The sequence below is a fragment of the Pecten maximus genome, chromosome 7 (genome assembly GCF_902652985.1).
Source record: "Pecten maximus chromosome 7, xPecMax1.1, whole genome shotgun sequence".
Taxonomy (NCBI): Eukaryota; Metazoa; Mollusca; class Bivalvia; order Pectinida; family Pectinidae; genus Pecten; species Pecten maximus.
Genome location: NC_047021.1, coordinates 13,562,691 through 13,576,323, shown reverse-complemented (window position 1 = coordinate 13,576,323; position 13,633 = coordinate 13,562,691). Strand labels below are relative to the sequence as shown.

At 36.2% G+C, this 13,633-nt stretch overlaps 1 protein-coding gene across 2 annotated transcripts in view; it reads left to right on the top strand.

Moving 5' to 3' along the window:
- The window catches only part of LOC117331671 (importin-9-like), a 32,363-nt gene that overhangs the window by 6,573 nt on the left and 12,157 nt on the right, over positions 1 to 13,633 (top strand). For both annotated transcript variants that reach the window (XM_033890502.1, XM_033890501.1), the window contains exons 7-16: positions 3,839 to 3,939; positions 5,321 to 5,379; positions 7,344 to 7,498; positions 7,860 to 7,958; positions 8,517 to 8,623; positions 9,117 to 9,256; positions 10,109 to 10,187; positions 12,325 to 12,553; positions 13,012 to 13,090; positions 13,362 to 13,507. In XM_033890502.1, coding sequence (XP_033746393.1) covers positions 3,839 to 3,939; positions 5,321 to 5,379; positions 7,344 to 7,498; positions 7,860 to 7,958; positions 8,517 to 8,623; positions 9,117 to 9,256; positions 10,109 to 10,187; positions 12,325 to 12,553; positions 13,012 to 13,090; positions 13,362 to 13,507 — 1,194 coding nt within the window. The remainder of the gene's footprint in view (positions 1 to 3,838; positions 3,940 to 5,320; positions 5,380 to 7,343; positions 7,499 to 7,859; positions 7,959 to 8,516; positions 8,624 to 9,116; positions 9,257 to 10,108; positions 10,188 to 12,324; positions 12,554 to 13,011; positions 13,091 to 13,361; positions 13,508 to 13,633) is intronic.

Below are 13,633 nucleotides of genomic sequence, written 5' to 3'. Positions count from 1 at the left end.
ATAATTCAAACTTGTTAAAAATTATTAGTAAGGGGTGGCAATTTGATAGTATACACATATTTGCCCTGTCTGACCCCCCAGGGGCTAAAGCCAGAAAGTATCAAAGGGATCTTACTTAAACTCTTGAGACTGAACAGAAAACAAAACTTGTTGAAGTTTTTTTAGCTCACCTGGCCCGAAGGGCCGGTGAGCTTATGCCATGGCGCAGCGTCCGTCGTCCGGCGTCCGGCGTCCGGCGTCCGTCAACTTTTTCTTTAAATTGCTACTAGTCCTAAAGTATTGAATGGATTTTCACAAAATTTGGTCAGGAACATCCTTGGGGGAAGGGGAACAGAGTTTGTATAAATTTTTACTCTGAACCCCCAGGGGCCTGAGGGGCGGGGCCAAATAGGGTTAATAGGGTTACTTTTTTAAATCGCTACTAGTCATAAAGTTATGAATGAATTTGGACCAAATTTAGTCAGGAACATCCTTGGCAGAAAGGGAACAGAGTTTGTATAAATTTTTACACTGAACCCCCAGGGGCCTGAGGGGCGGGGCCAAATAGGGGAAATAGGGTTACTCCTTTAAATCGCTACTAGTCATAAAGTTATGAATGAATTTGAACCAAATTTGGTCAGGAATATCCTTGGCAGAAGGGGAACAGAGTTCGTATAAATTTTTACTCTGAACCCCCAGGGGCCTGAGGGGCGGGGTCAAATAGGGGAAATAGGGTTAATCCTTTAAATCGCTACTAGTCATAAAGTTATGAATGAATTTGGACCAAATTTGGTCAGGAACATCCTTGGCAGAAGGGGAACAGAGTTTGTATAAAGTTTTACACTGAACCCCCAGGGGCCTGAGGGGCGGGGCCAAATAGGGGAAATAGGGTTACTCCTTTAAATCGCTACTAGTCATAAAGTTATGAATGAATTTGGACCAAATTTAGTCAGGAACATCCTTGGCAGAAAGGGAACAGAGTTTGTATAAATTTTTACACTGAACCCCCAGGGGCCTGAGGGGCGGGGCCAAATAGGGGAAATAGGGTTACTCCTTTAAATCGCTACTAGTCATAAAGTTATGAATGAATTTGAACCAAATTTGGTCAGGAACATCCATGGCAGAAGGGGAACATAGTTTGTATAAATTTTTACTCTGAACCCCCAGGGACCTGAGGGGCTGGGCCAAATAGGAGAAATAGGGTTACTCCTTTAAATCGCTACTAGTCATAAAGTTATGAATGAATTTGAACGAAATTTGGTCAGGAACATCCTTGGCAGAAGGTGAACAGAGTTTGTATAAATTTTTACTCTGAACCCCCAGGGGCCTGAGGGGCGGGGCCAAATAGGGGAAATAGGGTTAATCCTTTAAATCGCTACTAGTCATAAAGTTATGAATTAATTTGAACCAAATTTGTTCAGTAACATCCTTGGCAGAAAGGGAACAGAGTTTGTATAAATTTTTACTCTGAACCCCCAGGGGCCTGAGAGGCGGGGCCAAATAGGGGAAATAGGGTTACTCCTTTAAATCGCTACTAGTCATAAAGTTATGAATGAATTTGAACCAAATTTGGTCAGGAACATCCTTGGCAGAAGGGGAACAGAGTTTGTATACATTTTTACTCTGAACCCCCAGGGACCTGAGGGGCGGGGCCAAATAGGGGAAATAGGGTTACTCCTTTAAATCGCTACTAGTCATAAAGTTATTAATGAATTTGAACCAAATTTGGTCAGGAACATCCTTGGCAGAAGGGGAACATAGTTTGTATAAATTTTTACTCTGAACCCCCAGGGGCCTGAGGGGCGGGGCCAAATAGGGGAAATAGGGTTACTCATTTAAATTGCTACTAGTCATAAAGTTATGAATGAATTTGAACCAAATTTGGTCAGGAACATCCTTGGTAGAAGGGGAAGATAGTTTGTATAAATTTTTACTCTGAACCCCCAGGGGCCTGAGGGGCGGGGCCAAATAGGGGAAATAGGGTTAATCCTTTAAATCGCTACTAGTCATAAAGTTATGAATGAATTTGAACCAAATTTGGTCAGAAACATCCTTGGTAGAAGAGGAACAGAGTGTTTAAATCTTTATTCTCAACCCCCAGGGGCCTAAGGGGCGGGGCCAAATAGGGGAAATAGGGTTACTCCTTTAAATCGCTACTAGTCCTAAAGTATTGAATAGCTTTTCACCAAATTTAGTCAGGAACATCCTTGAGGGGAGGGGGAACAGAGTTTATATGAATTTTTACTCTGTACCCCTAGGGGCCTAAGGGGCGGGGCCAAGTAGGGGAAATAGAGATTAGTCTTTTAATTGCTACTAGTCATAAAGTTTTAAATGGATTTTAACCAAATATGGTCAGGAATATTCATTGGAGAAGGGGAACCGAGTTGGTATAAATTTTTACTCTGAATCCCCAGGGGACTGAGGAGTGGCCATGGGGTCCGATAGGGAAAATAGGGGTTAATCCTTTAAATTGCTATTTGCCATAAAGTTTTAAATGGATTTTAACCAAATTTGGTCAAGAGCATCCTTGGGAGAAGGGGAACCGAGTTTGGATAAATTTTTACTTTGTACCCTCAGGGGCCTGAGGGGCGGGGCCAAATAGGGAAATAGGGGTTTATCCTTTAAATCGCTATTATTCATAAAGTTATGAATGGATTTGAACCAAATTTGGTCTGGAATATCCTTAGGTGAAGGGGGAAAGAGAGTTTATATAAATATTGACTCTGACCCCCAAGGGGCCTGAAGGGAGGAGCCAAATAAGGGAAATAGAGATTTGAGTTTTAAATGGATTTGAACCCAATTTGATCAGAAACATCCGTGGTGATGGGGGAACAGATTTTGCATAAATGGTTACTGTGACCCTCAATCCCATAACTATGTATAGTATCGCTGGGCATTAAGGGATAAACACAATCCTTATGTAGAAATAGGCCAAAGGGTTTTCCCCACCCTAAGGGACTTAGTTTCTTTAAACACCATTATGTTGTAAAAATAATCCATATGGTCTTTCAGAGAGTACATTTTTGTATATGTATTAACAAATTGAACATGAACATTATTTTGACATTTGGTCAAATCCAACCAGGTGAGCGATACAGGCCCCATGGGCCTCTTGTTATGCTATTTCTCAGAAAGTACTGAATGGAAGTTTCTCAACTCAAATAAATGAGCCTGTTCAATTTTGAGATTGATCAGAAAACAGAATGATTGACAGGGTGCCATTTATGACTTATAGCTTGCTGGAGTGAAGTCCAGGGAAACTATTGCCTAACCCCCTATGTCAGCAGTATTGTTTGTAGACAGCTAGGTTAAAGTTTTTGTAAAACATTGTTGTGTCAATACTAATGATAATTCAGCTGAGGTATTTAAGACGTGTTCCTGTGACCAGATCTTTTCAGTAGTACTACATTTGAAAACCTGCTAACCTTGAATATGACCTTTGACTACTATCAAAACCTAATTCCTAATTTCAACCCACTGAGCAAGCTTTGTTGTCTTCTGACAACTCTTGTTGTCAGATGTTTGAAATCAGCAATGTCATTGATGGTTTCTTTGTCGCTAGTTGTACATGTTCAATATTGAGACTAAAGTCTAGATGTAAATATGAGGAAAAGTAGAGTAAAGATTAATCCTACCAAGGACCATTGAAGAGCTTTTAATGGTGGGCACTAAGAGATCTCTTGTTTACACTTTTCCAATACCCATGATAAAATTCTCTGGTTTATGCTTCAATGAGTTAAGCTTTGCTTTCTTAGGCAAAGTTCTTGTAAATCTTCAATGTCAGGCAAAGTTCTTGTAAATCTTCAATGTCACAAGTACAATAATACCTTAAAAAATGAACCTGTATGCTTTGTTGTAGGTGATTACAACACTTGTGAAGAGCTTTCCAAAACTGATGTCTCAATGGCTGGCACAGATCCTTCCTCCAATTTGGTCTATATTCACACAAAGTGCTGATTTGTATCCTTGTGACTGTAGCACAATTTCTAGTAGTATAGGGCCTCTGTAATATTTCAGCACTGCCTGAAGTATACCAGTAGATGCATGTGTATTCTACTATTAGTCCCCTATCAGTGAAACCTGGGCGATTATTGGTAGGGGTGAAACGGTACACTTTCAGCATGGTTCGGTACGTATTGCGGTTTAGTGTTGACTTTTCGGTTTGGTTATTTTAAGATATATAACCCAAAATACAAATAGATGAATAGCTGACGTTGAATATATGAGAAAAAAAATAGCTGCCGTCGCATTCTTTATCGGAAACCAAAATGTGTTTATTACAGAAGATCCATAGGAAGCCGGGGAATCTCTTAAGCACTATCGCCATTTTCCCGTTAAAATATCACTTTAATGTAAGGCCTCTTCAGATTGGAGCTCATCAAATACGCTTGACCAATCAGAAACCAGCTTTTGTATATATCGTCGGTCTACCTTCTGCCAGGGCATAGTGAAATAGACATCCATATAAAAAAAATTACCGCTCAAGGTGCATGTACCGTAGTTTGCCGTTGCTTTACCATTACCGAACAGAAAGAAAAGTATTGCGGTTCAGTTACAACGCGGTGAACCGTTTCACCCCTAACTCTAGATTTCCTCACTGTCCTTCTGTCAGTCTGTCCACTCAGTTTTCTGCACTTTTCTCAGTCATGCTTCAAGGTATGTTGGTGAAAGTTGGGATGTAACTTCAGTATGAGAAGCTACAGATTAAGTTCAAGTTTCAGGGTTTTGGGTCAAGGTCACCATTACTGTTTTATTTCCTTTTAAGGATAACTTTGAGTACTGGTCCATCTACTGATCTAGTGCAATTCCAGTTAAAAAAAATAATGATAATCCTACAGGAAAAATAAAGAAATTCTATGCCTGATGGGTTTAGGAGAATGTGCCTTACCATATGGTCCCTTCATATCGGTAGTTCCTGTTTGACAAACATGGGGTAGATATTTTACTGGAATAGCCCTCTAGGTTTTACCTATTTATTTCATATCAATAATTTCATAATTTTGACAGAGTGTGCTAGCCCAGTGTTAGGTTAATGATAGTCAACACTTTTGAAATAGTATACAGGTAATTTAAGATTTTATGGAAAATAATCCTCTTGAAATACTTTACTTCAGTCCCCATACCTACCTGCATTTGTCAAACGTGAGGCAACGAGTAGGAATTGCCTAATGGTTGACTCATGTATGTAGGTATGCTGACCTCGTAAACATGGTTTTACCTATAAAAAAACACCCATTTTCACAAATTTACCTCATTTTGTAAACCATTTCTATTTCAAAGTGAGTGATATATCAATTGAATACTGCCTAGTACATTTTGTTGTTCCTTGACTTTTGTGAAGCTATGTACGGACTGTTGTGAACAATATTGACGATGCAAATGACCCAGTGGATTCGGATGGTAATTGCATTTTTCAAATTAATATAATTTTATATCAAATCTGTTTGCAAGAAATAATAAATATTTATTTATGCATAATTTGTAGCTCTACATTTAATAGTGCAAGTCAGGATGGAAAATAGAAAATATTGGGAAGAAATATTGACAATTCTATTGAAGTTAGGTTTATTTCTCGAGCTTAAAATATTCACTTTCTCCAGAGATATTTTGAAATGAAATATCAAGATGATGCAGATTTAAAACAGTAATGTTAAGCTTACAAAGATCATTGTTTTAGAATAGAAATTGTCAACTTCAGATGATGTGTTGCCTGGTAAGTACATTTGAGTGGATACTGTTTTGTTCAATACACTTTAGAAATTTTTCATGTTAAATCGTTTCCACAAAGGGACATGTAACACGCAGTTCTGTATATTACTATGAATGATGCAAGCAAAATGCCTTAATTGAAAACATGTAGGTTCTGTCTGTATTGTCAAAGAAACTGGAGTTTTAATTACAGATTCAACAGTTTGTAGTATATACCAAATACAGTAAAAGTTTGCAGAGGAAATATCTTGCCTCATTTACTCATTACTATACCAAACTTAACTAATCTACAAAAGATTTTGGAACACTTTTTCTTCTTTGGATACAATTCAAATGTACAAGTACCAGTATGTGTTTCGAAGAAAAGGGGCTAATCTGTCTTTGTTTGCTCCTTTTATCTTCGCAACATCATCTGGCTGAATATACATTATTGACGAATGTAAATTTCAATTGTTAGATTAACCAAAGAGGAATTCTGAAGCATGCTTGATACCATAAATTGGGATCTTTTGGCAGTAACAAAAAGCCGAATTTCTGACATTTACACTGGCTATATTGATATGTATATGAATAGATATGGGAGAATTATTTAATGAATTGTTCGTATTTTATACAAGAGGGGTTGGTCTTTTGTATGGGTCACAGAAGATATTGTGGTCTGAACCATCATAACTTAATATTTTTTAACTGCTAACTGCAAGTGTTATTTTTAATTGAAGATAGATTAATAGAGAAATGTACAGCAGGTCTATACTGAAATATTGGATGTGTGGTATAGGGATGAAAATGATAAAACTTTAACACCGAGGGAAAATACGTTTTGTCTCTGCAACATGGACGTAGGATTGTGCTAAAATTTGACACGAGGCTGATATGAAATATTAAATTTAGATCCAATAACATAAACCACCCTGTTTTGACAAAAAAAAAAAAGACAAACTTTATCAACACCAAAATATCCCAATTTAGGGTAGATATTCAACTACATAACTTGACTGTTGGTTTCTTAACTTTGATCTTGGAAACTGTTTGCCATTTGATTCGGTACTATAGAAACAAGCTGTAGGGAAGTGATTCTGATTTTTTGTGTATTGGGTATCTAGGTGAGGTCATAAAGTGTAACATTAATGTTTTATTTCAAATGCTATTATTTTCAGTTTCAGTATGAAATATGGGAAACTCATTCTAGATCAATTCATCTATATAAAAATATACACAAATTTGATATTTTCCATCTACTATTACTCACAATGTGATTGTAAGATGTTGGGACCTGCAACTGCACTGTGGTATTTTACACACGAACTAATAAAAAAAGGAATATCAGTATTTTCATGTATATTAAAAACCATTTACAGAGCTTGATGAGACCTAGAATACTAGTATTACTGAAAATCTGACTTGGCAATGGAGGAAATAGTTTTGTCAAGATAACATATTAGATCACTATTTTCAGGTGTAACCTACTGCTGTTATAATGACGTGTACTTAATACATTATATAGAAGCTTGTCTATAAGTTTAGGAGATCCTTTTCCGAAATATTAAGGTTAAATGCAATTTATGTCAATATAATGTAATGAATGTCAACATAACAATGAAATTGTAGCAAAAAAGTGTCCGTGTTTTGTATAGATAATTAAATGAATTTTTCAGGTGAAGTGCTTGGGTTTGAAAACTTAGTGTACAGTGTGTTCGAGTTTGTCCATGTGTTGATTGAAGTTCCCCAGTTTAGAAAAACTACGGTGAAGAAGTCTGTTGATGACATCATCTACTATGTCATTTTCTACATGCAAATGACTGAAGATCAGGTAAACAGATCTCTCCCACAAGTGGTGATACTTTGTCTTAAATGGATTATGTTAACTAAATCTACACGCATGAAAAAAACCCACTTATGATATTCTGTGAAATGTTTCTTTCATGCAAGTTACTCTTTGAAAGGAGCGGAAACATGAACATTACATACCATTATAAAAGTTGCAAGCTTCAAAAGATAAAAATACCAGTGTAAGTAATTTTCATGCAGCATAAAATCATGAAATCTAGAAATAGAAATTAAAGACAGGATTATTGTTTATATTCACATATCAGTAGGATTTATTAGTTATGATTAGCAGGCTTGAAATAAAGTAGATAATATAATGATAAATGATTCTCATGTCATCATAGGTACAGCTTTGGACAAATAACCCAGACCAGTTTGTGGAAGATGAGGATGATGATTCATTTTCTTATTCTGTAAGAATATCTGCACAAGACTTGTTGCTGGTAAGTAAACATAGAAATTGTTTTAGAAATCTATCAATATCTAAGAGGACATTTGGACTTCATAAACTTTGAACACTGGGTATATAAGATTTCTGATACTAAGTGGTAACAGTAGTCATTTTCGAAGGAAAGAAGCCAGTGGTCAGTTGACAGCTCACAAACAGGGTAACAATTCAAAGATTATATGGAAAGTATAAGATTTCATGAATCTAGGTTTGATAACAATGCAACTAATTTTGGTACTAAATTTTCCAGTAATGTGAGTTGGAAGGAGAATAGTGTCTTACTTTGTGTACATATACCCGAAATGATGGACCTTTGCATGCATTTATGGATGAACAGTGAAAATGGCATATGTAAGGATGTAATATAACTGATAAAAGTCAGGCTATTTTCATATCTAAACTGGATTTTCTAGGTCTTCTGAACAAGGAAACTCTCATCCATATCACACAATATCAGATGTATGGAAGCAGATAAGATTAACTTTGTGATGTAAAGTAGTTCTAGACCAAACCTGTTTGATCTAGTGCTGACCCTTGTCATTTTACATTTCAGTCGCTGTCAAGTGAATTCAGAACGATCAGTGCCCCGGCTCTATGTAATGCTATCACAAGACATCTACAGAATGCTGAAGTTATCAAAAACTCAGGAAATGAAAACTGGTTTGTTTAATTTGTATTTTACGGGGATGAAAATGACTTGAGAAGGAATTTGCAATAGAATTTCCTCCAGTTTTGTTTTGGGACATATTATTGTGGTTCATTTTACTCAATTCTTAATTCTCAAACCATGGTAAATCCAGAGAGGTTTTCTCATCTTAAAACCAACAGCCTCATCCTCCACCCATCCAATTCCATCCCAGACTGGAAATTTGATTTATTAAGAAAATACATGAATATGCACCACCTTCTTAGCAATCAGTTCTTCATTGGTAATCATGGCATTGTTAGGGGAAACTGTGATGAATATGTTTGTAGTAACTATGCGATACTCCCATATTGTACTTTTATGATTATCTTCACTGAGATGTATGAAATTTACTAGAGTGAAAAACTGGACTTCTATCAGGTGATATTAGTATGTCTGCACATCTAATTGGATGTATTTATGACACTTGAAGAAGTGTCCAATTTTGATTTGTGTTGTTAATTTTAGGTGGAAGCTTCACGAGTCCTGCATGTTAGCTATGGGAAGTGTGATGAGTCTGGTGGTGGACATGGTACAGTCTGGCAAGGTCCAGTTTGACATCACTGGATTCCTACAGTCCGTTGTGCTGACAGATATGAATTACTCAGGTAGATACATCTTGAAATATTACAAAAATATCTGTATATTTTCAACATTTTATCAAATTTCAAATTTATCAAAGTTTTTAGCCCACCATCATCAGTCAAATTACCTTGCATCTGTGGTCAATCGTCTGTCATATGTCCATAAACAATCCTTGTAGTGGCTATTTCTTGACCAACGATGTAAGGATTTTCTTTCTCAAAACTACATATGTACGTTCCCCTTAGTACCTTATTGTGCCCATTTGATTTTGAGTCTTATCCAGGGCTGTGGTGGCCGAGTGGTTAAGGTGTACTGACACGTTATCACTAGCCCTCCACCACTGGGCTGCGAGTTCGAAACCTACGTGGGACAGTTGCCAGGTACTGACCGTAGGCCGGTGGTTTTTCTCCGGGTACTCCGGCTTTCCTCCACCTCCAAAACCTGGCACTTCCTTAAATGACCTTGGCTGTTAATAGGACATAACAAAAACAAACAAAAGAGTCTTATCCAGAAAACAAATTGACTGACAGTTGAAGTTTAGCATTACTATTTTTAATTTCCAGAAAGTTCTTTGATCTCTCTTAAATTTTATACTATCATTCTCCATGTTATTAAATCATTTAAGTAGAGAAAAGATCAGTCTTATATAGAAACTATAAAGATCATTCAATGGTGGGGTAGATCTTTCTTGTTAAAGCATCCAAGCTGGTTTGATAATAGTTTCAGGAACAGATGGTTTTAATTGCAATGGAAGTGAAATTTATGACTGGAATATTTCAAATTTTAATGTATTCTTTGGGGGAGGAGGTGACTTAAGGTTGAAATCATATCTTCACAAGTTTATATCTGCATCAGTATTGATATTTTGCACACAGTTTCATCGTTTTTGGTTGGGAGGTGTTTATGGACAGCCAGTAGATACACAGAGGTCATGACTCCAGATTTGCTACAAAGGTCAGTATGCAGTACAGTCAAACTTGCATAAGCGGACACCCTTATATAGCGGACACCTGTCCATAACGGACACTTCCAGGAATCCCCAATGAAAATCACTATATAAATATCATGTATATAGCGGACACCTTCCTAATGCGGACAGCGGACACTTAGTTTTGTCCGTAAAGTTGTTAAAAATTCTGTATAACGGACACGTGAAACCATATCCGTGTTGATATTTGTGTGTAAAACGTTTCTAAATAACAAGCAGAGCCTTAATTACTCAACTCCCCTGGCAGCAATGCTAACTTGGGAAGCCGCTTCATCAGTCACTAATTGTCCTGTTACCTGTAAGTTGCTGTAACAATGGGCAGTAATTACAAGAGAGTGACCGATCGCCATCGGCAGAGGTGTTTGTTTACTCAACCGATGACAGCTAAGCTTAGCCATTCAACCATAGCCTAGACAACAAGAATAGTCAGGGGGTAATTAAATCATTATCAAGACCAACAAAAGAGGGACAAAGCAATAGTTATGTCTGTCATAATTGTTTTACTTACAAAATCCACCGTATGCAAATCTGACAGGGCAGGCACATGGTTGTCAGCCGCCATTTTCTCACACTCGGAACTCCTCGGAATATGACTGCGTAACCTATTAAGAACAGCCGAAGAGTTCCGAGTGTCTTTGTATACACTATACTTATTTACTGAACCAGAAAACGGTATTTATTAAATTAAATCCCTACATGGATTTCAGAAAATATGTCTCAAAATAAATGCTTAGGGATTATAATTATCAGAGGAAAATGCACTTTCATTTATAAAGAGTTAATGTTGTAATAGAAAAGATATTTCAAACATATTTATTTTCCAAAATATTGAGGATTAATGAAAATTGTTTTACTATGATAAGAATTACCTTTACATTTTTGACTATGTTGAGTATTTGTCTGAATAGATATTCAGTATAGTATGATATTGTGAAGATTGTTTTAAAAACTATAGGCTTAATATAAATTATTAAAAATATCAACTTTCAATTTTTGTGTCAGATGAATGATTGAAAATTAATTAAGCATTTATCTTTAATTATTTGTCTTTTATTCATTTGTTTAAGTGTTTAAATATAATAAATCAGGAGACATATAGTGTACTATAAACAGACTTTGGTTTGTTTCTTCGTTTATAAGGGACATAACTCATTGAACCTCTATATAAAGGACATCTCTCTATAAAGGACAGTTTTGTCTTGTCCCTTAGGTGTCCTTTATAGACAGGTTCGACTGTATACAGCATGGCATCATGGATGAAAATACAATTTGTGATCAGAATTTCAGAATTAATATCTTAAATTTCAATTGATATGATGCTTACACATTGAAAGACAATGTTAACTTTTTTTTATAACAGTTTTGATATAGAGAGGTATATAGTGTTGTCATATCTGTTTATCTATTTAGTTGTATTTTCATCTTAGTCCTTGTTCTGTTGATAAAGGCTGTTCCAGGAAAACATATACAAGACAGGGGGGAAGGTACTTAAATAAATAACATGTAGTCGGATGGGTTCAAATCAAAGTCATATCTATGGGTTGGTGGGTTTTGAAATAAACTGATTCTGTTGTTGGGTGTATTAGATGTGTTTGTACCATCTATTACATTAATATTGCTTCTATACCAGGGTACTGTTTACAAAAGACTGGATATGTGGGAGGGTCATTAAAATTTTAAATCGCTTCTGTAGCTGGCTTCCCTAATTTCAAAGTGCCTTTCCCCACCCCCTGCTTTCCTGGAACAGCCCTACGTGTAATTTGTCAGCGAACTATATAACTATATCATCAGTTCTGTTTTTAATTTGAAAATCAGTAATAATTGTCCTTTATCTTCAAGTTTATCAAATGATTATCATGTCATAGTTTATCAGGTTTGTCAGATCAATAACTAGGTTCTAATTTCTACCTGTAGAATCGTGCATAGAAAATGCTTTTCCTGACTACACTGAATGTAATCTTCACTTAAATGGTCTCTCACATTTATAAAAGCCAGCTGTTTTGCTGAGAATGGCAGCAATAGCCACTTGTGTTGTTGAATTACACACATTGCACATGTATATCTGAAGAAGCATCATTCTCAACTTTTGTTTTCATTTGACAGATTCTTGCAGTCAACCATCGGTGGCCTCCATGCAACCCAGCCTGCCACCGTCCGGATATCTGCGATCCGTGCTATCTTCAGTTACTGCACTCACTTCAAAAACAAGAATGATACACAGCTGTTACTGCCATTCCTTCCTAATATTGTTGAGGGTCTTATATCCATAGCAACGCAATATTCCTCAGATGTGCTCTCCTTGTGTTTAGAAACACTTTCAGTTGTATTGTCGGTAAGATATTGATACTACCACAATTCTTAACCAATGTTCCCTTAAAGCTCTTTGGTATAAACATTGACAGAAAACACATTCAAATATAATGCATCTGTACAAGGTGCTTGTCAGTTATACTTGTCGTCTACATATATGTTTTTATGAAACTGAAGTAAGAACAAAATGATCAACGTGAGGGAATGATATAGGATGGTAAAATTTGTTTAATAAATGTGCACTAAATAAAGTTGATATTTAAATACAACAAATTCAGTTTCATGTCCCAAGACACCAGCAGTAAGAATTTCTAGTGTACCTGACCAGCTGTATGTAAAGATCTCGTACTGTATCTCCTTTGCCTGTTTTCCCCATTGTTTATTGAAATACTTATATTATCTCGTCTAACTTTGAATTTTTTGTGATACTCTGTAGGTCAATTTTTTAGTCTATGATATTAATTTTGATTTCACTATTAGGTGGATAAAGGATTCACAGCAAGTGTTGAAAGCAAAGTGACACCTTTAACTATAGCCGTTTTCCTTAAATATTCTGGTGGTAAGTTTTACCCATATGTTGAGATTTACCGAGTTAAAAGTCTCGATTGTACGTCGGACATAGAAGATAAATTTATTAATAGATACCAAATCATAAATAAAATTCAATCATACACCAGTTTTATCCTTGCACGTTCCTGTCAGTACAAGTATGATTGCATTATGGAAAGATTGTACTACTAATTACATGGCGAAAACAACCATGAAAAACAGATTGAATATTTTCTCTGTTGGAACATCAATGTGAATGTTTGTCATGATATTGATTCCAGATCCTGTGGTTGTCAGCATAGTACACGACATTTTCAAAGTGCTGGCAGCCAATGAGAACTGTATAGGTCCTCTAGAGCAAAGACTACTTCCGACTCTTGTGAGCATATTACAGTCTCCTGACAAAGTCCCAGTTAGTTTACCAGTGGTGAGTTCAATTGTTAATAGCAATTCAGTAATAATTATACTTTAATTAATTGATGTTCAATCTGTTTATCTTATGGTCTCATATGGTTTGCATAAGGAGACTGAATCATGACTCATTAATTTTAAG